The 25318-nt window shown below is 48.4% G+C and overlaps 1 protein-coding gene across 1 annotated transcript; it reads right to left on the bottom strand.

The window, feature by feature from the left end:
* Positions 1 to 4170: 4170 nt before the first annotated feature.
* Positions 4171 to 7163, bottom strand: LOC130111552 (histidine-rich protein PFHRP-II-like). The gene is made up of 2 exons (XM_056278779.1): positions 7127 to 7163; positions 4171 to 5870 (listed from the first exon to the last, which is right to left on the bottom strand). Exons 1-2 carry the CDS (start codon positions 7161 to 7163, stop codon positions 4171 to 4173), a joined length of 1737 nt encoding a protein of 578 aa, XP_056134754.1.
* Between the last annotated feature and the right edge of the window lie 18155 nt (positions 7164 to 25318).

The raw sequence follows: 25318 nt of genomic DNA, 5'->3' as shown, positions 1-25318 counted from the left end.
AGCGGGTGGTGTACGTGACCTGAAGCTGTGGCAGAGCTGCTCCTGTGATGTCTGAAGCTGTTTTACTGTCTTCCTCAGTTGTTTGTGGTCCTGTCCAGTCAGGCTGCCAGACCACACCAGTATGCTTCCAGTAATGGTGTGTTCACACCAAACGCGAAGCAATTTTTTCACACGATGAGATTACATATAAAAATGAGATTACATATAAAATGAGATTACATATAAAGATGAGATTACATATAAAATGAGATTACATCTAAAAATGAGATTACATATAAAGATGAGATTACATCTAAAAATGAGATTACATCTAAAAATGAGATTGCATCTAAAAATGAGATTACATCTAAAAATGAGATTACATCTAAAAATGAGATTACATCTAAAGACAATGCAAAGATGGGATTCGCGCCGGGCAACGCGAAATGACGCGAATTCCGCGTCATTTGCGCGAGTTGAAAATATTCAACTTGAGCGAGAAATTCGCGTGACGCTGTGTCGTGAAAGCCTATCAGCGTTGAGATTCTCCTGACGTCACTGGCGTCCTGTTGAGTCAGCAAATGGAGGACGAGCTGATCGTTGCAGGTTCGCGTACTCGATCCTCCGGCCAAACTCGAGCGAGTAACGCGAATAAAAACAAACGATCCCGCGATCAAACTCGCGCACGTAAAGCGAGGCGAGAATTCGCTTCGCGTTTGGTGGAACGCAGCATAAGGATGCCGTCTGTGGTGGTCCGCTAGACACTGACCAGGGATTCTGTGGACGTTCTGAACGCAGCATAAGGATGCCGTCTGTGGTGGTCCGCTACGCACTGACCAGGGATTCTGTGGACGTTCTGAACGCAGCATAAGGATGCCGTCTGTGGTGGTCCGCTAGACACTGACCAGGGATTCTGTGGACGTTCTGAACGCAGCATAAGGATGCCGTCTGTGGTGGTCCGCTAGACACTGACCAGGGATTCTGTGGACGTTCTGAACGCAGCATAAGGATGCCGTCTGCGGTGGACCGCTAGACGCTGACGAGGGATTCTGTGGACGTTCTGAACGCAGCATAAGGATGCCGTCTGTGGTGGTCCGCTAGAGACTGACCAGGGATTCTGTGGACGTTCTGAACGCAGCATAAGGATGCCGTCTGTGGTGGTCCGCTAGACACTGACCAGGGATTCTGTGGACATTCTGAACGCAGCATAAGGATGCCGTCTGTGGTGGTCCGCTAGACACTGACCAGGGATTCTGTGGACGTTCTGAACGCAGCATAAGGATGCCGTGTGTGGTGGTCCGCTAGACGCTGACCAGAGATTCTGTGGACGTTCTGAACGCAGCATAAGGATGCCGTCTGCGGTGGTCCGCTAGACGCTGACCAGGGATTCTGTGGACGTTCTGACCGCAGCATAAGGATGCCGTCTGTGGTGGTCCGCTAGACGCTGACCAGGGATTCTGTGGACGTTCTGAATGCAGCATAAGGATGCCGTCTGCGGTGGTCCGCTACACACTGACCAGGGATTCTGTGGACGTTCTGAACGCAGCATAAGGATGCCGTCTGCGGTGGACCGCTAGACGCTGACCAGGGATTCTGTGGACGTTCTGAACGCAGCATAAGGATGCCGTGTGCGGTGGTCCGCTAGACGCTGACCAGGGATTCTGTGGACGTTCTGAACGCAGCATAAGGATGCCGTCTGTGGTGGTCCGCTAGACACTCACCAGGGATTCTGTGGACGTTCTGAACGCAGCATAAGGATGCCGTCTGCGGTGGTCCGCTAGACACTCATCAGGGATTCTGTGACGTTCTGAACGCAGCATAAGGATGCCGTCTGTGGTGGTCTGTTAGACACTCATCAGGGATTCTGTGGACCTTCTGAACGCAGCATAAGGATGCCGTCTGTGGTGGTCCGCTAGTCACTCACCAGGGTTTCTGTGGACGTTCTGAATTCTTTAAGACGTCTCGACGCTCATTTCACACGTCGGTGCCTCTGGTCGCATAGCTCCATTCATCCTCTGTTATCTATCTGCTGCGTTGTTTCATGGGGGGGGGGTTGTGTTTTGGAAAAACAGCTGTTTTGAAGATATACAGCTGTGAGGTCATGCGTTGGCTGTGTCTCCCGCCTGTGTGCCGTAAATCGTTTGGTCGGATTTGGCAGCAAATCTGACCCGGAGACGAGAATTTGGACTCATTATATAGAAACATCTAATCTTCTCACTGATGTTTTCCTAAACTGAGACCAATAAATAAGCAGTGAAAAACTCCCCGCAGCAGCTGTAAGTCTCGCCTGATTAATGTGTTTGAGTACTTATAAAGTAATATTCTACCCTTTCCAATAATACATCTGCAAAGATCATGATTTATTTCCACAAATGTATTCTGGGAGTGAGATTGGTTGTATGTTTTGTATTTCTGTGTGTGTGTGTGTGTGTGTGTGTGTGTGTGTGTGTGTGTGTGTGTGTGTGTGTGTGTGTGTGTGTGTGTGTTTGTGTGTGTGTGAGTGATCTTTTCTGACCTTGACCGCGGCTGACCTCCGTCTGTGACCCTGTCTGTGACCCCGGCTGCAGCATCCTCAGCACCATACATCACAGCAGCCATTAAAGGAGCACGTGGCCCGCTGCTCTCCACACGCCGGGAGCTAATGAGGGTTTCACCATCAGCCACACGATGAAGCCCCTCGCCACCTCCCTTGCAGGAGCCGGGATGATAAAGAAAGGCAGGGTGTGAGGGGCGATCTGACCTGTTACAAGGAGCTATGCAGTGTTTCTCAACCCAGTCCTCAAGGACCCCCTATCCTGCAGATTTTCTTTGCAACCCTGAATAGGTACCTGTTTATAGTTATTCAACCAATCAGCAATGAATGTCAGAGTTTGCACACCTTGCATAATTAAGTGCTTTGAGATGATTGGTTGAGTAAGTACAAGCAGGGCTACCCATGCAGGGTTACAATGAAAATCTGCAGGATAGGGGGTCCTTGAGGACTGGTTTGAGAAACACTGAGCTATAGTACCTCTGCACTGTCGTGTTTCTTTGGCGTATGGTCCACATGAATGGAGGTTGAATATGGGGAACGCCGAACTGTGCACGGCGGCTCAGACGCCTTACCCGACCTTCACAGATACTCCACAGACGCCCAGGCGAGCATGTTGCTGCTGAAAGGTGCCGTTACACAACGTCATTAGGGGGTTGTTAGAGGATCCTGCAGGATGTTTAGCCAAGATCCAGGATTCTTCATTTGTTACATCTCATTATAAAAGTACACGAGTAAAAGGTGGAGCTGTCAGGCCTTCACACACACACACACACACACACACACAGCGACACAAACACAGTGACATGTGCCAGTCACACTGATCACACCTGACACAGAGATGAAAAGAGATGGACACCAAAAGTACACTCTCTATTCTCTGCTTTACATGTCTGGGAAACGGCGTGTGTGTGTGTGTGGTCAATAGTTACATTGATTATGACAGTACTGCAGCTAATTCGGGGGGCAGCCGTAGGAACCCATATCTCCCGCACCGCGGGCGACAACATTAACAGTCGACTAAAGGGTCCGACCCGTTAGCCAGGGGCTAAGGTGTCTACTTATCCATGCACGTCACAGTACTATTTGGATTACTCTGAATTCAGATTGTAAATACTCAGAGATTGGGGGGGGGGCGCAATCGTATCCAAGCAGTTACACACCTGATCCCACTAATCAACCAGCAGAGTCTTTGCGGAGGAACTTGATTAGGGGACACAGGTGTGTAACCGTGTGGTTGGAACAAAGACCTGCACCCACACCGGCCCTCTCTGGACACGATTGCCCAACCCTGTGTGTGCATCTATACATTTATACAGCACTCTTCTAGTCTACCGTCCACTCAGAGCTCCTCACAGTGTGCGCCTCACATTCACCCACTCACACACACATTCACACACTGATGGTGGAGGCTGCCATGCAAGGGGCCAACCTGATCATCAGAAGCAGTGAAGGGTTTAGTGTCTTGCTCATGGACACTTCGACACACTCTCCGCAGGAGCCGGGGATCGAACCAGCGACCCTCCGATTACTAGACGACCAGCTCTACCTCCTGAGCCATGCCGCCCCTTAATGCCACATTGATTTTCATACATCTGTATCAATGCAAATTGTGCAATGATTTAATTGTATTCTGATGTATAAGTAAAAGAAGTACTAATTCATTTTAGATGAAGTATTGGATTAGAATGGAGGTCAGCAGAGTGGAGGTTAGCAGAATTGAGGTTAGCAGAATTAAGGTTAGCAGAACTAAGGTTAGCAGAATTAGCAGAATGGAGGTCAGCAGAGTGGAGGTTAGCAGAATCGAGGTTAGCAGAATTGAGGCTAGCAGAATGGAGGTCAGTAGAATGGAGGTCAGCAGAGGGGAGGTTATCAGAATTAAGGTTAGCAGAACTAAGGTTAGCAGAATTAGCAGAATGGAGGTCAGAAGAGTGGAGGTTAGCAGAATGGAGGTCAGCAGAGTGGAGGTTAGCAAAATGGAGGTCAGCAGAGTGAAGGTTAGCAGAATTGAGTTTAGCAGAATGGAGGTCAGCAGAGTGGAGGTTAGCAGAATTGAGGTTAGCATAATTGAGGTTAGCAGAATTGAGGTCAGTAGAATGGAGGTCAGCAGAGTGGATGTTAGCAGAATTAAGGTTAGCAGAATTAGAAGAATGGAGGTCAGCAGAGTGGAGATTAGCAGAATTAAGGTTAGCAGAATTGAGGTCAGAAGAGTGGAGGTTAGCAGAATTAAGGTTAGCAGAACTAAGGTCAGCAGAATGGAGGTCAGAAGAGTAGAGGTTAGCAGAATGGAGGTCAGCAGAGTGGAGGTTAGCAGAATTAAGATTTGCAGAATGTAGATAAGAAGAGTGGAGGTTAGCAGAATTGAGGTTAGCAGAATGGTGGTAAGAAGAGTGGAAGTTAGCAGAATGGTGGTCAGCAGAATGGAGGTCAGCATAGTGGAGGTTAACAGAATTAAGGTTAGCAGAATGTAGATAAGAAGAGTGGAGGTTAGCAGAATGGTGGTAAGAAGAGTGGAAGTTAGCAGAATGGAGGTTAGCAGAACTAAGGTCAGCAGAATGGAGGTCAGAAGAGTGGAGATTAGCAGAATTAAGGTTAGCAGAAATGAGGTCAGAAGAGTGGAGGTTAGCAGAATGGTGGTCAGCAGAATGGAGGTCAGCATAGTGGAGGTTAGCAGAATTAAGATTAGCAGAGTGGAGGTTAGCAGAATTTAGGTCAGCAGAATGGCGGTAAGAAGAGTGGAGGTTAGCAGAATTGAGGTCAGAAGAGTGGAGGTCAGCAGAGTGGAGGTTTGCAGTGTGGAGGTTTGCAGAATGGAGGTCAGCAGAGTGGAGGTTTGCAGAATGGAGGTCAGCAGAGTGGAGGTTAGCAGAATGGAGGTCAGCAGAGTGGAGGTTAGCAGAATGGAGGTCAGCAGAGTGGATGTTAGCAGAATGGAGGTCAGCAGAGTGGAGGTTAGCAGAATGGAGGTCAGCAGAGTGAGGGTTAGCAGAATGGAGGTCAGCAGAGTGGACGTTAGCAGAATGGAGGTCAGCAGAGTGGACGTTAGCAGAATTAATTATTACAGAGTGGAGGTTTGCAGAATGGAGGTCAGCAGAGTGGAGGTTTGCAGAATTGAGGTCAGAAGAGTGGAGGTTAGCAGAATGGAGGTCAGCAGAGTGGAGGTTTGCAGTGTGGAGGTTTGCAGAATGGAGGTCAGCAGAGTGGAGGTTTGCAGAATTGAGGTCAGAAGAGTGGAGGTTAGCAGAATGGAGGTCAGCAGAGTGGAGGTTTGCAGTGTGGAGGTTTGCAGAATGGAGGTCAGCAGAGTGGAGGTCAGCAGATTGGAGGCTGGAGGGGCAGGAAGCTTGTCTGAGGAGGCTTGCTGGATGAGAGGGAGTGCATGACTTTGAACAGGGCCCTCAGGTGACGTCCATTCCTAGAAAACAGGTTTGGACGGAGGCTTCAGCGGTTTCCAAAGTATCAGTCGGGAGCAGTAAGGGGTCGCGGCAGGGGGCCGGGTGGGTCACAGCATGGCACAAAAAAAACTCATTTCGTTTTGAGGCAGAGAAAAAAAGGCATATTTATTTTCTTCTTTGTGGTCAAAACATTTTTTTGTATTTAAATGAAAACAGAAAGCATTAATCTTCGTTCATCTGAGTCAGTGCAAACTGTGCGGGCATAACTGAGAGGTTAACATGCCTCGTCTTGACGTTATTAAACACTGAAAAGGGGAAAACTGCATTGATGAACGATATGAAGAGGACTATTGATTGTCTGTTTATGGCAGGTAATGACAATTTATTGATTATTTTACTGCATGGAAGATTTGGTGGGTCCTGGGCATGAAAAGGTATCTCAGCAGGCGGGTCACGACATGAAGAAATTTGGGGACCCGTGAACTAAACATGACCAAACCAAAACAAGCAGCACCACCTGCATCTGGGCACCTACACACCCTCATTATCATCATCATCAATGCTGGACGCATCATCGTCATCATCATCGGCGGTCCCTCGGGGTCGAGTATGACCGTCCTCCCTCTGGGTCCCTCTGAGTCCTCAGGTGGGCGTAGAGGCCAATCCTGGAGCCGCATAATGGGAGGACGCCTGCGTGTGACAGCTGTTTACTTGGAGAGGCTGATGCGCCTGCAGCCACCACACGGTCCCTGGCAGGGGGTGGCCAGGGTCCAGTGGCGTGGAGGACCAAGACGGTTGGGGACCACCCTCTGTTGCAGCCTTCAGCCGCCTTCATTGCCGTTGTGACCTGGACACATCTTCCACCAGTTCCGCCATTGAGGTCTTTGTTGGATCGCCCTTTGTCTGGAACCTCCCCCTTGACCGGTCCATCTTGGGTGACCCTACCAGGAGCCAAGTTCCGGTCGGCATAGCTCTTGGGCTCAGTAGTACACACAGTCTTCTTCACCACGGCCAGGTGGAGAGCCAGGAGAACACACACGCACGTTTTGGTGGACTTGTGAGGACCCTCATGGAGTCCATTCATTCCCCAGCCCTACCCTTAACCCGGTGTTCTGTTTGTTTCCAGACGGTCTCGGGTTTTGGTGCAGCCCGGCGTGGTTTGCTTGGCTGCGCAGTAACGCATAATCCGGAAGCAGCGTCGGTAATTTGTAGAAAGACTGACCAGCAGTATCACGTGACACGGTGATGTTGAACAACATATCGACCCAATTCAAACCTTTAATTAAACCTAATTAAACGTTAGATGCTGTTGGCGTTTGATTCTAGTGCCTATCGCGAGCTCGTCCACATGTCTTGGTTTTACGGCAGGTCCAACACATTTCCAATGAACGCCAGGAAACAGCCAAGCGAACCGCGAGGCCCCGAAGGGCCGGGAAAGACCAGATCTGGTCTGTCTAACATGCGAAAACTCACACACAAGACAAGACGATTCAGGACCACACCCCTAACTTAATCCTGGCGTTAACCTGAAACTACAACGACCAAGGCGGTCAGTTTGACCCTTTTGGATTTTCAAAGTTTAACAAATGGGGGGGGGGGGTACAGATCTGCCGCTCCCCGAATGCTCCTGAAACGGCATTTATTTACAGTAAAATCAGTTTTAGGTCATTGCACAAAAAAAAATGGTAAGATCTCCCTAAAACGACCGTGAGCGGTCAAAATGACCGTTGGTAATTTGTGCGTGATCGTCACGTCAGTAATTATGACGCGTGTTGGTCGCGTTATTTCCTTTGCTTGGAAAACAGTATTAAAGTGGTTAAAATGTTGATTGTGTTGCCAGTTAGTTTCCTAACAGACACACTAACATGTGTAATGCGTTAACATCTCAGCTGGGTATTTATCCTGACACAGTGTAGAGTTTAAAACCCGCGGAGGTCATTTTGACCGCCCACGGTCGTCCTAGTAGTCGTTAAGTTGGGTCGTTGTTCGGGACTGTCTCAATATTTATATTCAGCTCTGTTTTTACATGTCACGTGTTACAGGCCTTGTTGTGTTTGTTAGATTAGCTACATGTGTGTTTGCCGTGTTGTTTTTCAGGTAATAGTTTCACTTTTTCTATTATGCTATTCAAGTTTCACCACGCCTCTCTGAAGTTTAAATTGATTAAAAACAGTATTAGAGTCGTTAACATGTTCATTTTGGTGTCAGCTAGTTTCCTAACAGACACACTAACATATGTACTGCATTAATATCTCAGTTGGGTGTTTATCTTGACACAATATAGAGTTTGAAACCGGCAGCCACGATGGTTTTAGGTAGGAGTTAAGTCCCAAAACCCAGTCCCAATACTAAAATGGACTCTTGCAGAGTGTCCCTATTTAGCACCAAGGACACGACTGGTAGAGACTTGCTGTCCCCACAAATGTGGGGAAACGGAAGTACACTCCACCCCCCACAGAGAGCTAGCTAGATGGCGGTGCTGCTCTGGCCGGTGGTGCTGTAGGTGTGGTGCTGATGCTCACGGAGCCACCGCGGGTCAAATAAATAATACAGTCGAGGAAGCTTCCTCCCGTCGCTCCACTCCATCCATCCAAACAGGGAGGCGGACGACTCAGCCGGGAGGTGTCTATTATCTGCTGAGGACGCAGGAGCGGAGCCCCTTACCCCCACCCCGCCCCCGTCCCTTCGGGGATCCATGTGTTTAAGTATGGAGAGCACCGAGTCCCCAGGCCTACACCCTGCTGATGGCTCACTTGGCTCTGCCTCCCCTTCGCTCCACCTTCCCAACCGCAGACAAAGGCAGCGCACATCCATACATATTCAAATGCGGCGCCGCTGAATGTCATGTATACCTGTCAGGGTTCTGATTAGGATGAACGATGATCAGGTGTTTTATTACATACACCCCACCCCCAACCCCACCCCACCCCACCCCATCTCACACACACACACACACACACACACACAGGGTTGGTTCCTTTGTCACCCTCCCGAGTCAAACAGTCAACAAACAGCGTCCCGTGCAGCGGCGGCGGCGGCGTGTTTGCCCCCCTCGCGCCCTGTCACCATTTGTTCTAATATCTGGGTGCTGTGTAGCAGCAGCTCGTGATAAATCCTGATAAATTAAAGATCGCATTGTTCTGCTGCCGCGGCTGTCCTTGATCAGGATGACAATTATGGGAGGAGGTAATTTTGCTGCGCTCGTCTCTTCGTTCGTGTGATCTTAACAAAAGGACGTTTCTGCAGGGGTGGAACGTGTTGACACGTGGCGGCACATCCTTTTTTAAAAGTCTTTTCCTTTTTTTGGGGGGGGGTTGTGTGTGTGTGTGTGTGTGTGTGTGAATGCTGCAACGTTACGCTTGCAAATTCTGTGTTTTCATCTTACCACATTTTCCGTTCTTTCTCGAGGGGGAGGAAAAAAATGCCGCTTTGACTCAGTTGAAGACGTCGCCCTGGAACCGTCTACCTGAATAAAAACCGCTTTGACTGCCGAGGAGACGATCGGACGAGGACGCAGCGTGTCTTCGTCTGGGCAGATGTACCCCGCCAGACAGGAACGCCTCGCCCCGACCGGGGACAGTCTAAAAATAAGTCAATAAAGTAAACTAGCCTGCCATGGGGCAGGTGAAGGGAGGGAGACCTCTCTCTGCTTTTTCTCATCAACAATAGATGAGGTGCTTTTTGCAAGTCTAATCCTTAAAGATTCACCGCCGGGCTCCACTCGCGGGGCCTCCTTAAAAGCCAGACCGCACGCCAAGGAAGGCCGCAGCGACGTGGCGAGGTTGATAAACACAAAACAACAGATGACAAGATGATAGCAGAGCCCCCCCACCACCACCACCACCTCCCCTCATCCGCTCACAACTTTCTTCCCAGAGTAGTCAGGAGATGTTATAACACGCAAACCTCCGTTCAAACCAGGCCGTTTTTGGGGGTCCTCGTCGTCAGCTCGCGTGGCATCACCCCAAATCTGCGTTATGTCTCCTGAGCGAGTGCGACCAGTAATTAGAGCGTTCGGATCCCCGCTCGGTGTTGTTCCCCTTAACAATCTCCAGGGTGAGATTTTGGTCTTTGACTGCTGGTTGTGCAGTGACCTGTACATGTCAAGCCGCTTTCCCTTTATTGGGTTGTCTTCTGTGCACACTAATGGCCATAGGGGGGCTGAGACAGGCTTCACCTGACCACGACTCACAAAGCCGCTTCTCTGGAACCGACAGGCGGAACGGAAATCACATTAACCCACCCCGAACGAGAAGCCCAGACCCTACACGCTCTTACATTCGCACCAAACAAAAACAAGGGGGTCTGAGCTGTTCTCTTGCCGCTCATCAGCGGTACGTGTCGGTTTGGCTCATCGTTGTTTACCGCCGTGGCCATAAAGGCCGTCTGCCACCCACACCGCCGTCCAGAGGCCAGGAAACAGCTGGCGTCTGAGGACCGAGCCGTAGCTGAAGATGTGGACAGACCCGTAGGTGACGGTTCGGCTCGACCCAAACTCTCCAACCAGTGAACAAACAGGATTTCATGCAGGAGGCCGGATGGTTTACGTTCTCTCATACACTCACTACCGTGCTAAGGCTTGATGTTCCGGCTCCTGCAGGTTCTCAGGGCCGTCTGCCACCCACACCGCCGTCCAGAGGCCAGGAGACAGCTGGCGTCTGAGGACCGAGCCGTAGCTGAAGATGTGGACAGACCCGTAGGTAACGGTTCGGCTCGACCCAAACTCTCCAACCAGTGAACAAACAGGATTTCATGTTGGAGGCCGGATGGTTTACGTGCTTTTATAAACTCACTACCATGCTAAGGCTTGATGTTCCGGCTCCTGCAGGTTCTCAGGGCCATCTGCCACCCACACCTCCGTCCAGAGGCCAGGACACAGCTGGCGTTTGAGGACCGAGCCGGCTAAAGATGTGGACAGACCCGTAGGTGACAGTTCGGCTCGACCCAAACTCTTCCAACCAGTGAACAAACATGATTTCATGTAGGAGGCCGGATGGTTTACGTGCTTTTATAAACTCACTACCGTGCTAAGGCTTGATGTTCCGGCTCCTGCAGGTTCTCAGGGCCGTCTTATGTTGTTCAAGGAAGTTAAGGCTTGCCACCTTACATATAGGACTGTAGCGAATTCGGGGACAGCGCAACCACAGGAAGTGCCGCGGTCGGGACGCGAACCCGCATCGCCCGCACCGCGGGAGTCATCGCTAACCGCTAGACTAAAGGGTCAGACCCGCCAGCGAGCGGCCCGCGTGTCTTCTTATCCATGCACGTGACACTACCCCCCCTCCTTCGGGAAGCGCGTCCCCGCGCTTAAGCATACCAGCTCCTTCACGCCTCAGGGCGCATGCGCATCCGATGGCCTTACGGTCGCCCCATCCCACTTCTGACACCAGTGTAGCGAGTTAGGGGGACGACGCAACCACAGGAGCTGCCGCGGCCGGGACGCGAACCCGTATCGCCCGCACCGCGGGAGACAACGAGGTAGCAACTTCGCTACAGTACGTTCGTTTTGCCACACTGAACTTTGACCTGTGATGTAACGGGAAATAGAAAGTCGGCGTCGCTCTCGTCTCCTCCGAGCCACGCCGAAGCCGGAAGGTGTGTTTGCCGCTGCTGTAAGTTATCCTCTAGGATAAGTTGGGCTTTTGTGTGCCTGACATTGTTTTAACAACGTTGGTTTTCCAGAACGCTGAAGTCTGTGTTTGTTTGCCGTTGGCACAGTGGCGCTAGCGTTAGCGCGTTAGCTCACCGGCGTTAGCCCGCTAGCATGGTATTTTAGCTCGCTAGCTAGCGCTAGCGTGTTAGCTCACCGGCGTTAGCCCGCTAGCATGGTGTTTCAGCTCGCTAGCTAGCGTTAGCTTACGGGGATGTCTTCGCGCATGACTGACGCGGGTTTGTTCTCTTCTTTCAGTTTTCACTCTCGTCTTTTGACTTGTCTGCCGACAAGTAGTCATGGCAACTTGATTCATATTGCATATTTCGTATACATAGAGCATAAGAAGACTTTAAACAATGTGGCGGTCTAGCCCGTTGCCTGCCAACACGGGATCGCCAGTTCGAATCCCCTTGTTACCTCCGGCTTAGTCGGGCGTCCCTACAGACACAACTGGCCGTGTCTGCAGGTGGGAAGTCGGATGTGGGTATGTGTCCCTGGTCACTGCACTAGTGCCTCCTCTGGTTGGTTGGGGTGCCTGTTCAGGGGGGAGGAGGAACTGGGGGAAATAGCGTGATCCTCCCATGTGCTACGCCCCCCTGGTGAAACTCCTCACTGTCAGGTGAAAAGAAGCGGCTGGTGACTCCACATGTATGGGAGGAAGCATGTGGTAGTCTGCAGCCCTCCCCGGATCGGCAGAGGGGGTGGAGCAGAGACCGGGACGGCTCAGAAGAGTGGGGTAACTGGCCAAATACAATTGGAGAGAAAAAGTGGGGGGGGGGGGGGGGTGTCAAAAAAAAAGATGCACAGCAAAATGAAAAGATTCGAAAAGACAAATATTAAAAGAATAAGATAAAAAATGTGAAGAAAGCTATTAAAGGATCAGCATTAAATGGAGTAATTATAATAGGTAATAAAAATGTAAGGTAACACTTTAGTATGGGGAACATAGTCACCATTAATTAGGTGCTTATTAGCATGCAAATTAGCAACATATTGGCTCTTAATTGGTCATTATTACGTACTCATTAATGCCTTATTCTGCATGGCCTTATTATACAACCAGTAAGCCATTAACTATGAGTTTTCCCTCTATAACCTCAGAAGTATTGCTTATTAGTAGTACCATCTCAATATGCTTTGCTTAGTATGGCCTTTATAAGGTGGTAGTACCACAAGAAGAGTTATTCTCCCTTACTAACACTTAATGAATATGCTCTGTTCTTACATAACAACACACAAAACTACAAGTGTTCATAGTGTTACATTACTGTACATTAAGTTTTTGTTACTTAGAATATGTTCCCCATACTAAAGTGGCCTCTTGATCATTACTAATTCACTAGTAATTAAGTTGTTGTTACTTAGAATATGTTCCCCATACTAAAGTGGCATCTTGATCATTACTAATTCACTAGTAATTAAGTTGTTGTTACTTAGAATATGTTCCCCATACTAAAGTGACATCTTGATCATTACTAATTCACTAGTAATTAAGTTTTTGTTACTTAGAACATGTTCCCCATACTAAAGTGACATCTTGATCATTACTAATTCACTAGTAATTAAGTTTTTGTTACTTAGAATATGTTCCCCATACTAAAGTGTTACCGAATGTAATAAACGGAGGTTAAAGTGCTATTTAGTGAGATGCAGTGGCGAGCATGAACGTTTTAACCTGGATTTGAATGTAAAGCTGTGTTGACCTCTGACGGGCCGGTCGCTAGGCAGAGTCCAACATGCAGGAAGCTAACATTTTAGCAGTGTCACATAATCCAATTTTATACAATTACGCTCTGCTAGAATATAGATTGCTACAAAAAACAAAACAGAACAGGCGTCATGGTTTGTAGTCGGTGGTGAAGCTGGAGGAGACGGTGTGCCTGTGTTTCATTCATCTAATGAACGAAACATTGAATTAATTCCCATCTAGTCTTTGCTTTGCTGTGCCACGGTGGCAAATACGAAATAGGGATTGACTTGGCAAAAACCTGAACTGTGCCTTTAATTTCACTTCGCAAGCCTTGTCTTCTAGATTAATTGTTACTGTTATTGTTTCCCCCTCCGCTGAATATGGAGCTGCCAGGGAAGAGGAGAAGAGGAAGGCCAAAGAGGAGGTTTATGGTTGTGGTGAGGGAGGACATGCAGGTGGCTGGTGTGACAGAGGAAGGTGCAGAGGACAGGAAGAGATGGAGACGGATGATCCGCGGTGGCGCCCCCTAAAGGGGGCAGCCCAAAGTACTAGTAGATTATTATTTTCCCCTCAAGCTGTGTATATCCCCCTTCACCATGTCGGATGTTCTTTGAACGGGTGTTGTAGAAGAATATTGACCTGTTTATTGAACATTTGATTCAGTGTTTTGTTTTGGTGGTTTATGGGGTTGCTGCGAGTCGGTCCGAGGTGAGTCCGGTCCGGCTCATTTTCAGTTTCTCCACCGTCGTCGGCGGGGAGTTAAATGTTCATCTCGGCTCGCTGGCGGCAGTGTTGGCGGACACAGACTGGCTTAATTTGCCCACACTTAGCGGCAGCTCCGGGGCACACCGCATGCTGCCCACACACAAGTGGTTTGTAGCAGTTATTTTAGGCCGTAGTGTAGTTCTGGAGTCAAGAACGGGCTTCCAAACTTGTCAGGCAGCGTTTCGTCACCTCTGCTCTTGATGCCAGTATGGGAATACTGTGATGTTGGCGAGATACATGAGAGACGTGGCCAACACGTGGACAGACAGAAGACAGATCAGAGCCTGTCAGAGGTCTCTGAATGCACAGAGAGGAATCTAGGCCACAGCCGCCTGGTACGTGCCATCCTGCTTTAGGCTCACAGGGAAGGAATTAAAGCTAAATTAGCCATCGCAGCCGTCGTCCACTGAAACGCCATCTTTTTTTTGCCCCCTTGTTGAGATTGCGTTTTGAGTTTTTTTTTGGGTGAGCCCCGTCTCTCTCATCTTCCTCCTGCGTACAACTCTGTGTCCAGGAGGCATCTAGACTCATTTCTTCTCTACCCTTCACATTGCACCTCATCATAACCCCCTCCCGTCCACCTCCTCCTCCTCCTCCTCCACCATGCTGTGGAGACTAAATCGACCATATTTCAACACAGGTGCTCCCTCACTTCTGTTTCCCGATCTGTCCGGGGGGGTGGGGGGTGGCAGCCCTGCCAGTTTGTTGTTGTGTTTATTTATTTATTTATTTAATGTGCTCCTGCTTCCATGTCATATTTTCTCTCTTTAATTGATGCCTTGGCTGGCACTGCTGCCGAGCTAGCGCACCACTGAGAGGATGCTTTCTCCAAACAGGCCCTTATCTGGCTCTGATACGGCTGGCGCTCCTCCGAGGCCTTCAGCTGTGTCAGGCCACCGCTGCCTCGCTGCGCCTCCTGTTTGAACTGTTGCTGTGTAGCCCATTAGTTCTCCCTCCAGGCCTCACTATTCCCACTGCTTATCCCTCCACCATCCTCCCCACCCTGACTTCAACACCTCCCAAACACCCCCCACCCCCACCCCGCTGCAGCCTCCTCTCACCTCTCTCCCCCTTACGCTGCTTCTCTCCTCCTCTCCTCGGTGTTTCATCAGAGCTAATGTGGTCGTGCTTTCACAGTAAATATTTTCCATCTCATTCTTCTCTCCGTCCTCCACAGGCCCGGGCCTGTCCAGGTTATTTGTGTGTTTTGGAGTTTGTGTAGGACGCGTCTCACCCATCACTACCTGCCCGCCACAGCAGGCCTCCCTGTGGCCCTGATTTGAGACTCTGTGTGTGTGTGTGTGTGTGTGTGTGTGTCTGTGTCTGTGTCTGTGTCTGTGTCCTTGTGTCTGTGTGTGAGAGAGAGAGAGAGAGAGAGACTCTGTGTTTTAGGTAGCAGTCTGCAAGGTGTATGTGTTTGTGTATGTGTGTGTATGCTTATTGACGTGTGTGTGTGTTTTGTGTATGCATATATGCATGCATGTATGTGTGTGTGTATGTATTAGCACACGTCACACCCATCACTCAGAAAGGTGACAGGTAGATCGGAATGGTGACGGGTAGATGGGTAGATCCGAATGGTGACAGGTAGATGGGTAGATCCGAATGGTGATGGGTAGATCAGAAAGATGACGGGTAAATGGGTAGATCAGAATGGTGACGGGTAGATCACAAACGTGGCAGGTAGATCAGAAAGGTGATGGGTAGATCACAAAGGTGATGGGTAGATCAGAAAGGTGAGGGGTAGATCACAAAGGTGATGGGTAGATCAGAAAGGTGATGGGTAGATCAGAAAGGTGAGGGGTAGATCACAAAGGTGATGGGTAGATCAGAAAGGTGAGGGGTAGATCAGAAAGGTGATGGGTAGATCACAAAGGTGATGGGTAGATCAGAAAGGTGAGGGGTAGATCAGAAAGGTGACGGGTAAATCAGAAAGGTGACAGGTAGATCAGAAAGGTGATGGGTAGATCAGAATGGTGAAGGATAGATCAGAAAGGTGAAGGATAGATCAGAAAGGTGATGGGTAGATCAGAAAGGTGATGGATAGATCAGAAAGGTGACGGGTAGATCAGAAAGGTGACGGGTAGATCAGAAAGGTGACGGGTAGATCAGAAAGGTGACGGGTAGATCAGAAAGGTGACAGGTAGATCAGAAAGGGGTAGATCAGAAAGGTGACGGGTAGATCAGAAAGGTGACGGGTAGATCAGAAAGGGGTAGATCAGAAAGGTGACAGGTAGATCAGAAAGGTGACAGGTAGATCAGAAAGGTGACAGGTAGATCAGAAAGGGGTAGATCAGAAAGGTGACGGGTAGATCAGAAAGGTGACGGGTAGATCAGAAAGGGGTAGATCAGAAAGGTGACAGGTAGATCAGAAAGGTGACGGGTAGATCAGAAAGGTGACGGGTAGATCAGAATGTTGATGGGTAGATCAGAATGGTGACGGGTGGATCAGAAAGGTGACAGGTAGATCAGAAAGGTGATGGGTAGATCAGAAAGAGGTAGATCAGAAAGGTGACGGGTGGATCAGAAAGGTGATGGGTAGATCAGAAAGGTGAAGGATAGATCAGAAAGGTGACGGGTGGATCAGAAAGGTGATGGGTAGATCAGAAAGGTGAAGGATAGATCAGAAAGGTGATGGGTAGATCAGAAAGGTGAAGGATAGATCAGAAAGGTGACGGGTGGATCAGAAAGGTGATGGGTAGATCAGAAAGAGGTAGATCAGAAAGGTGACAGGTAGATCAGAAAGGTGACGGGTAGATCAGAAAGAGGTAGATCAGAAAGGTGAAGGATAGATCAGAAAGGTGACGGGTGGATCAGAAAGGTGATGGGTAGATCAGAAAGGTGATGGGTAGATCAGAAAGGTGATGGGTAGATCAGAAAGGGGTAGATCAGAAAGGTGATGGGTAGATCAGAAAGGTGATGGGTAGATCAGAAAGGGGTAGATCAGAAAGGTGACAGGTAGATCAGAAAGGTGACAGGTGGATCAGAAAGGTGATGGGTAGATCAGAAAGGTGATGGGTAGATCAGAAAGGTGATGGGTAGATCAGAAAGGGGTAGATCAGAAAGGTGACGGGTAGATCAGAAAGGGGTAGATCAGAAAGGTGACAGGTGGATCAGAAAGGTGACAGGTGGATCAGAAAGGTGACAGGTGGATCAGAAAGGTGACGGGTGGATCAGAAAGGTGACGGGTAGATCAGAATGTTGATGGGTAGATCAGAATGGTGACGGGTGGATTAGAAAGGTGATGGGTAGATCAGAAAGATGAGGGTAGATCAGAAAGATGACAGGTAGATCAGAAAGATGACAGCTAGATCAGAAAGGTGACGGGTAGATCAGAAAGGGGTAGATCAGAAAGGTGACGGGTGGATCAGAAAGGGGTAGATCAGAAAGGTGACAGGTAGATCAGAAAGGTGACGGGTAGATCAGAAAGGGGTAGATCAGAAAGGTGACAGGTAGATCAGAAAGGGGTAGATCAGAAAGGTGACAGGTAGATCAGAAAGGGGTAGATCAGAAAGGTGACAGGTAGATCAGAAAGGTGACAGGTAGATCAGAAAGGTGAGGGTAGATCAGAAAGATGACAGGTAGATCAGAAAGGTGACAGGTAGATCAGAAAAGGGTAGATCAGAAAGGTGACGGGTAGATCAGAAAGATGACAGGTAGATCAGAAAGGTGAGGGTAGATCAGAAAGATGACAGGTAGATCAGAAAGGTGAGGGTAGATCAGAAAGATGACAGGTAGATCAGAAAGGTGACAGGTAGATCAGAAAGATGACAGGTAGATCAGAAAGGTGAGGGTAGATCAGAAAGATGACAGGTAGATCAGAAAGCTGACAGGTAGATCAGAAAGATGACAGGTAGATCAGAAAGGTGATGGGTAGATCAGAAAGGTGACAGGTAGATCAGAAAGGTGATGGGTAGATCAGAAAGGGGTAGATCAGAAAGGTGACAGGTAGATCAGAAAGGGGTAGATCAGAAAGGTGATGGGTAGATCAGAATGGTGACAGGTAGATCAGAAAGGTGATGGGTAGATCAGAATGGTGACAGGTAGATCAGAAAGGTGACAGGTAGATCAGAAAGGTGACAGGTAGATCAGAAAGGGGTAGATCAGAAAGGTGACAGGTAGATCAGAAAGGGGTAGATCAGAAAGGTAATGGGTAGATCAGAAAGGTGACAGGTGGATCAGAAAGGGGTAGATCAGAAAGGTGACAGGTGGATCAGAAAGGGGTAGATCAGAAAGGTGATGGGTAGATCAGAAAGGGGTAGATCAGAATGGTGACGGGTAGATCAGAATGGTGACGGGTAGATCAGAAAGGTGACAGGTAGATCAGAAAGGTGACGGGTAGATCAGAAAGGTGACAGGTAGATCAGAAAGGTGACAGGTAGATCAGAAAGGTGACAGGTAGATCAGAAAGGTGACGGGTAGATCAGAAAGTTGATGGGTAGATCAGAAAGGTGACGGGTAGATCAGAAAGGGGTAGATCAGAATGGTGACGGGTAGATCCGAGGCGTTAAAGATGAGGCGGGTGACTCGCGGGCCAGTCCAGGATCGGCACCTGTGCCGTGTCGATAGATCGGCGAAGCAGTTTGTTCTACCAAATTTAACAATGATATACCATTATCACAACTTTGGGGGAAATCTATAAAATCAATAAGCCTGCTGGTGGAGCAGGATTAGTATTAGTAACACGCTGAGAGGGTGTTAAAGTGGCCGTGTATGGATCCCAGTCGCTGCTCGGATCAATGGCATTTGTGGACGCTAAGCTCAATAACAAGCCATCCAAGCACTGGTTAGAAGAAGAAAGAAGTGGATGTGAAAAGCAAATTTGCTGGGAGAGGAGCTAATATCCTGTGTGCGGCCGGCTGAACAGGAGGTGCGCTGCTGCTGCCGCCGGCGGGTGAAGGAGAAGGAGCCGAGGCGTTGGGCTGTGAGTGATTCCTCTGCTGAAGCGGCGGAGACGCAGATGGAGCTGTTGTTATTGATATCCTTACATTATTGATATTGGCAGACGGAGATGTAAAGTGCATTGATCTTCAAAGCTGAGAAACACGGACTGAGGGACTCCACTTGGTGCGGTTATTGGGTGTCTTTTGCAAAATGCGTTGATGCCCAGGGGATTACTGGGATATAGTGTTTTCATTATTGTGTTTGTGTGTCAGTGTGTGGGTGCAGGAGCCTTTCAGCTCTCCTGGAAATGCTGCGCAGGCCCGAAGGAATCGGGAAACGTGCGGCGAGAGGCGAGGCGAGGACGGGAACCGGATGTGTAAAAGTCCGTGCCGGTTTATGCTGACAGAATGAGGAAGGATGGGTTGTGCTTTTGTTTTTTAAGGATGGAGGCGTTTGGCCGCAGGCGGGGCATCATCTCACCAGAGCAATGGCAGGCCGACTGAAAAGACACACGTCCCTCCACAGTGGACAAGGGGGCAGAAAGAAGCAGGCAGACTTACTCCCCTTCCCCACTGCATGGCACTGGCTCAACTCTACTCTGTTCGACTCTACTCACTTTACCTTTTGGGATTTGGCTTTGCACTTTTGACAGTAGCCCCTCACGGCGACGCCCCGCGGGTCATTTGTGGGCGTGGTGACTAGTGTTTCCTCCCTTGTCTACCAACACCACGCACCAGGGTTTTATTTTCAAAGAACTCAACAAGACCAACTCTAAATGTGTGCGTCACGTGAACAATATTAGTGTAACTAAGAGATTCGTTGACAACACGTACTTTTTTACATAGATGATCAACATAATACAAGTTTCATAAGACTGCCTTTGGCGTTCCCGGGTTACAAACACGGCTGTTCAATTTCTCTCTGACCAGTCAGTGGTCAGATTTTATTTATATTTAAATAAATATAAATAGGTTTTATTTATATTTAGATAAATATAAATAGGTTTTATTTATATTTTTGTTTATATTTTATGTATTTATTTTATTTGTTTTATTTATATTTAAATTAAACATTTTTATTTATTTTATAAGATTTTACTTATACATTTTACTTGTTTTTAGTTATATTTTATTGGTATTTAAATTTAAATATTTTTATTTTTAAGATTTTTTTAAATGTATAAATAAATATACACATTTGTGTTTATTATATTTAGATATTATTTTATTTATGTATATATAGTGGTATTTTCATGTCACCTTTTAGTGTCGGCTCAGCTCACTTGGAACCTCGACGGAGGTGGTACCAAAAGAAGTACCTGGTACCAGGTACTGTCCCTAACTCTTGCCCAATGGAAAACCAAATAAAAACGAGTCGAGTCGAGTAGAGTGGAGTGGAGTAGAGTAGAGTAGAGTCGAGCCGGCACCATGCGGCGGAAAAGGGGCATCAGACAACCATGGCGTGGCTGGGAGGATGCAGAAGAAGCAGGGCGGTGCTGTCCGTCCATGTGCTTTGGCGTCCATTAGGAGAGTGGTGGCGTCGTCCTCCTGTACGCCACATCAGGTGGGCGAGGGAAGGCCGGTGAGGGAAGGCCGAGGACTGAGCAGAGCCGCCGCAGGTTGTCAGCGTGCTGTTGGAGCTGTGGCGTTTTCACAACAGACCTTTACTCGGACGTGTAGAAGTGCCGCTAAACTGAACTGGTGTGACGCCGAGTGAGTCGTTCTGAAAGGGTTTGGAAGGGAAGTCGGGCAGTTCAGAGGCTCTGCTGGCTAAACGACAAGGAGGTACGGAGTGAAGACAACACACTCGGGGAACAAGTCAGCGAGAACAACAGATAGACGTTGTTGAGAGAAAGAAAGACAGGATGGGTTAGAAGACACAACAGACGGGTTGTTGGCATGAAGCTCTGGAGGAAGTGATCTGTCAGCTTCACGACCCGTTTTCACACAACACCGCCAACAGGGTGTCGTGCTGTGCTGGGTATGAGCTTTACATCACTGAACCCTGTATGACCACACACACACAGTACGTAGTAGTTATTTGCAGAGAGCATGTGTGTGTGTGTGTGTGTGTGTGTGTGTGTGTTTGCCTGTGTCTATACATATGTGTGTATGTGTGTGTGCATGTGTCTATACATACATATATATGTATGTATAGACACATGCACACACACAAACACAGTACGTGGTAGTTATTTGCAGAGAGAGCATGTGTGTGTGTTTGTGTATGTGTGTGCATGCATGTGTCTATATATATATATATATGTGTGTGTGTGTGTGTGTGTATGTGTGTGTGCATGTGTCTACATATATATATATATACAGTGCATCCGGAAAGTATTCACACCCCTTCACTTTCCCCACATTTTGTTATGTTACAGCCTTATTCCAAAATGGATTAAATTCCTTTTTTTCCCCCTCATCAATCTACACACAATACCCCATAATGACAAAGCGAAAACGTTTCGTAGAAATTTTTGCAAATTTATTAAAAATAAAAAACTGAAATATTGCATGTACGTAAGTATTCACACCCTTTACTCAGTACTTGGTTGAGGCACCCTTGGCAGCGATTACAGCCTTAAGTCTTCTTGGGTATGAAGCTACAAGCTTGGCACACCTATATTTGGGGTATTTCTCCCATTCTTCTCTGCAGATCCTCTCCAGCTCTGTAAGGTTAGATGGGGAGTGTCGCTGCATGGCTATTTTCAGGTCTTTCCAGAGATGTTCAATGGGGTTCAAGTCTGGGCTCTGGCTGGGCCACTCAAGGACATTCACAGACTTGTCCCGAAGCCACTCCTTCGTTGCTTGGCTGTGTGCTTAGGGTCGTTGTCGTGTTGAAAGGTAAACCTTCGCCCCAGTCTGAGGTCCTGAGCGCTCTGGAGGAGGTTTTCATCAAGGATCTCTCTGTACTTTGCTCCATTCATCTTTCCCTCGATCCTGACTAGTCTCCCAGTTCCTGCCGCTGAAGAACATCCCCACAGCATGATGCTGCCACCACCATGCTTCACTGTAGGGATGGTATTAGCAAGGTGATGAGAGGTGCCTGGTTTCCTCCAGATGTGACGTTTGGCATTCAGGCCAAAGAGTTCAATCTTGGTTTCATCAGACCAGAGAATCTTGTTTCTCATGGTCCGAGAGTCCTTTAGGTGCTTTCTGGCAAACTCCAAGCGGGCTGTCATGTGCCTTTTACTGAGCAGAGGCTTCTCTCTGGCCACTCTACCATAAAGGCCTGATTGGTGGAGTGCTGCAGAGATGGTTTTCCTTCTGGAAGGTTCTCCCATCTCCACAGAGGAACGCTGGAGCTCTGTCAGAGTGACCATCGGGTTCTTGGTCACCTCCCTGACCAAGGTCCTTCTCCCCCGATTGCTCAGTTTGGCTGGGCGGCCAGCTCTAGGAAGAGTCCTGGTGGATCCAAACTTCTTCCATTTACGAATGATGGAGACCACTGTGCTCTTCGGGACCTTCAAAGCTGTTGAAATTTTTTTGTACCCTCCCCCAGATCTGTGCCTCGATACAATCCTGTCTCGGAGGTCCACAGACAATTCCTTTGACTTCATGGCTTGGTTTCTGCTCTGACATGCACTGTCAACAGTGGGACCTTATATAGACAGGTGTGTGCCTTTCCAAATCATGTCCACTCCATTGAATTTACTATGAGTGGACTCCAATCAAGATGTAGAAACATGTCAAGGATGATCAGTGGAAACAGGATGAACCTGAGCTCAATCTTGAGTGTCATAGCAAAGGGTGTGAATACTTATGTACATGCAATATTTCAGTTTTTTATTTTTAATAAATTTGCAAAAATTTCTACAAAACCTTTTTCACTTTGTCATTATGGGGTATTGTGTGTAGATTGATGACAAAAAAAAGGAATTTAATCCATTTTGGAATAAGGCTGTAACATAACAACATGTGGGGAAAGTGAAGGGGTGTGAATACTTTCCGGATGCACTGTGTGTATATATATATATATGTAGACACATGCATACACACACACACAAACACAGTACGTGGTAATTTGCAGAAAGAGCGCGTGTGTGTGTGTGTGTGTGTGTGTGTGTGTGTGTGTGTGTGTTCAGTGTGTCTTGGAGGTAAACGGGACGTCTTCTTTCTGTCTTCGAGTGTGATTGTTCTTCGTCAGCGTCCGGTTTCGGCTCCTCAGCTAAACTGTCTGGAAGAAAGGAAAAGTTGGCAAGTGAAGTGCAGTCACACATCTCTGACAACACAACTAGGCCATCCACACAATGGACCCACAATAGCACCAACAAATTGCACGACTTAGTGGGCCGGAGGAAAAGAACAAAGAAGAAGAAGAAGGGAGGAGCTGGAGTGAGAGATGGGGGGGGGTAAACGTGTGGGGTTGTTCTCGGAGCAGAGACACAAAATGAAGGCAGGTATAAACGGAGGCAGGGCAAAATGAAACCCCACATCCTGGCAAGGGGGCGAGGTGCAGAAGAAGGAAGCGAGACGGACAGTTCAAACTACTGGAGACCTAAAATACTTTGAAAGAGGCCAGTCTCTTCACCTCTGTTATGAGAGAGAGACAGAGGGAGGGAGGAAGAATGGCACAATTAAACAGCTTAATGAGTTTGTGGCTCTTTTGTGGTGTGCTTTTAAGGGCAGACCGGGTTTTGTGGCAGAAAAAAAAATCTTCTTTCAGAGCCGTCAAAGAAGTTTCTGTCACAGCAGTTATCACAGCATGTCAAATTGCTGCAGCTCGAGAAATAATTTGGATTTCTTTTTTTTTTGTTCTGTTCACAGAATGCTGCGAAACAAAAGCAAGCCCCCCCCCCCCCCGGTCTAATTTGCCTTGGCATGGTCCCTCTGGGCGGGGGGTCCGCATGGACACAGAGGGCCCCGTGTCCTTGCCAGGGGGATTATGGGATGGGAAAAATTTGAGTGTTTATGTGTGTGTGTTTGTGTGTGTGTGTGTGTTTGTGTGTCTGTCTCTGAAGGGGGTGGTAGTGGGAGGGGGGGGGCTGCCAGCAATTTTACCCAAAATGCTGCAATTGTCCCCAAGATTGAAGCGAGCAGAGCGGTGACGCTCATTTTCCCCTCCGCTCTTCATTATCTCTCGGCTATTTACTCCTCTTTTGTCTCTGAAGGAGGAAAATCAGAGTGTTAAACGGGCCTTTTCATGTGGCGAGGTGTCAGCCGGCGCGCTGACACGGTTTGGTTAAGCTGAGCCATGGTTATGTTATGACTGCGGTGTGAATAGCAAATGAGTATTGCTATACACTAAATGAGATCTCTGATTTTTCCAAATTACAGTTCCCGGTGGGGCTTTTGGGATGAAAGTTGCAGTTTTGTAGTAAGGATAATGATTCTGTTATTCACAGATGGGGGAACAATTACAGGCCGTTTTTACAACCTGTGCCACAGGACAGCCGAGGCTTTATTTCTTCGAATCATTTATGAAAGGATTTATTTTCATTGTTGGCGAGAATTGTAGGCGGCACGGTGGCGCAGTGGTTAGCACGGTCGTCTCGCAGCAAGAAGGTCCTGGGTTCAAGCCCCGGGGTAGTTGAACCTTGGGGGGTCGTCCCGGGTCGTCCTCTGTGTGGCGTTTGCATGTTCTCCCCATGTCTGTGTGGGTTTCCTCCCACAGTCCAAAGACATGTAGGTCAGTTGAATCGGCCGTACTACATTGTCCCTAGGTACGAATGTGTGTGTGTGTGCTCTGTGTGATGGCCTGGTGGTCTGTCCAGGGTGTCTCCCCACCTGCCGCCCAGTGACTGCTGGGATAGGCTCCAGCTTCCCCGCGACCCTGAGAGCAAGATAAGCGGTTTGGATCATGGATGGATGGATGGATGTTGGTGAGCAAGCCCCTGACAGGGGACAGTAGAGCAGAACAAAGCCAGCCCTATTTACATCCTAATAAATGCACACAAAGGAAAACGACTGCTGGCGTTACGTTGCAGTAAAAAGACAGTCGTTGTTGTGCGTCTCAGTGGTGGCCAGAGCTTACTGACAGCTTTATTTCTCTTGCACAGAATCAGAACAACAGATTCACATTTCTGACTTTGTGTTGCTGTGCATGTAGACACTCGGGGTGCCACGATTAATCGACGTAGTCGACAAAAATCGAAGACAAAATGAGTTGCCAACGAATTTCATTGTCAACAATTCGTCGGTTCGGTCACTGCGCGTGTATTCCACGCTGTGGACCTGAGCTACACATCGTTTCACCGGAGCTGGCGCCGGAAGTAGCTCTGGAATGAGGCGTCTCGCTTCCTTCCTAACTTGCTGAGAGTTGCACATGTGCAAAAGCGACCGGGAACGGAAGCGGAAGCGACAGGTCAACAAAACAGCAAAATGGCGGTGGCCGATGCAACACCATCGCTTCCTAAAACATGGGAAGTCTGGAGCGTTTCAAGTCAAGGCAACTTTGTTTATATAGCACATTTAAAACAAGCA

Source organism: Lampris incognitus, chromosome 4, assembly GCF_029633865.1.
Source record: "Lampris incognitus isolate fLamInc1 chromosome 4, fLamInc1.hap2, whole genome shotgun sequence".
Lineage (NCBI taxonomy): Eukaryota > Metazoa > Chordata > Actinopteri > Lampriformes > Lampridae > Lampris > Lampris incognitus.
The sequence above is the reverse complement of the archived record's forward strand: the minus strand, read 5'-3'. Positions and strand labels throughout refer to the sequence as shown.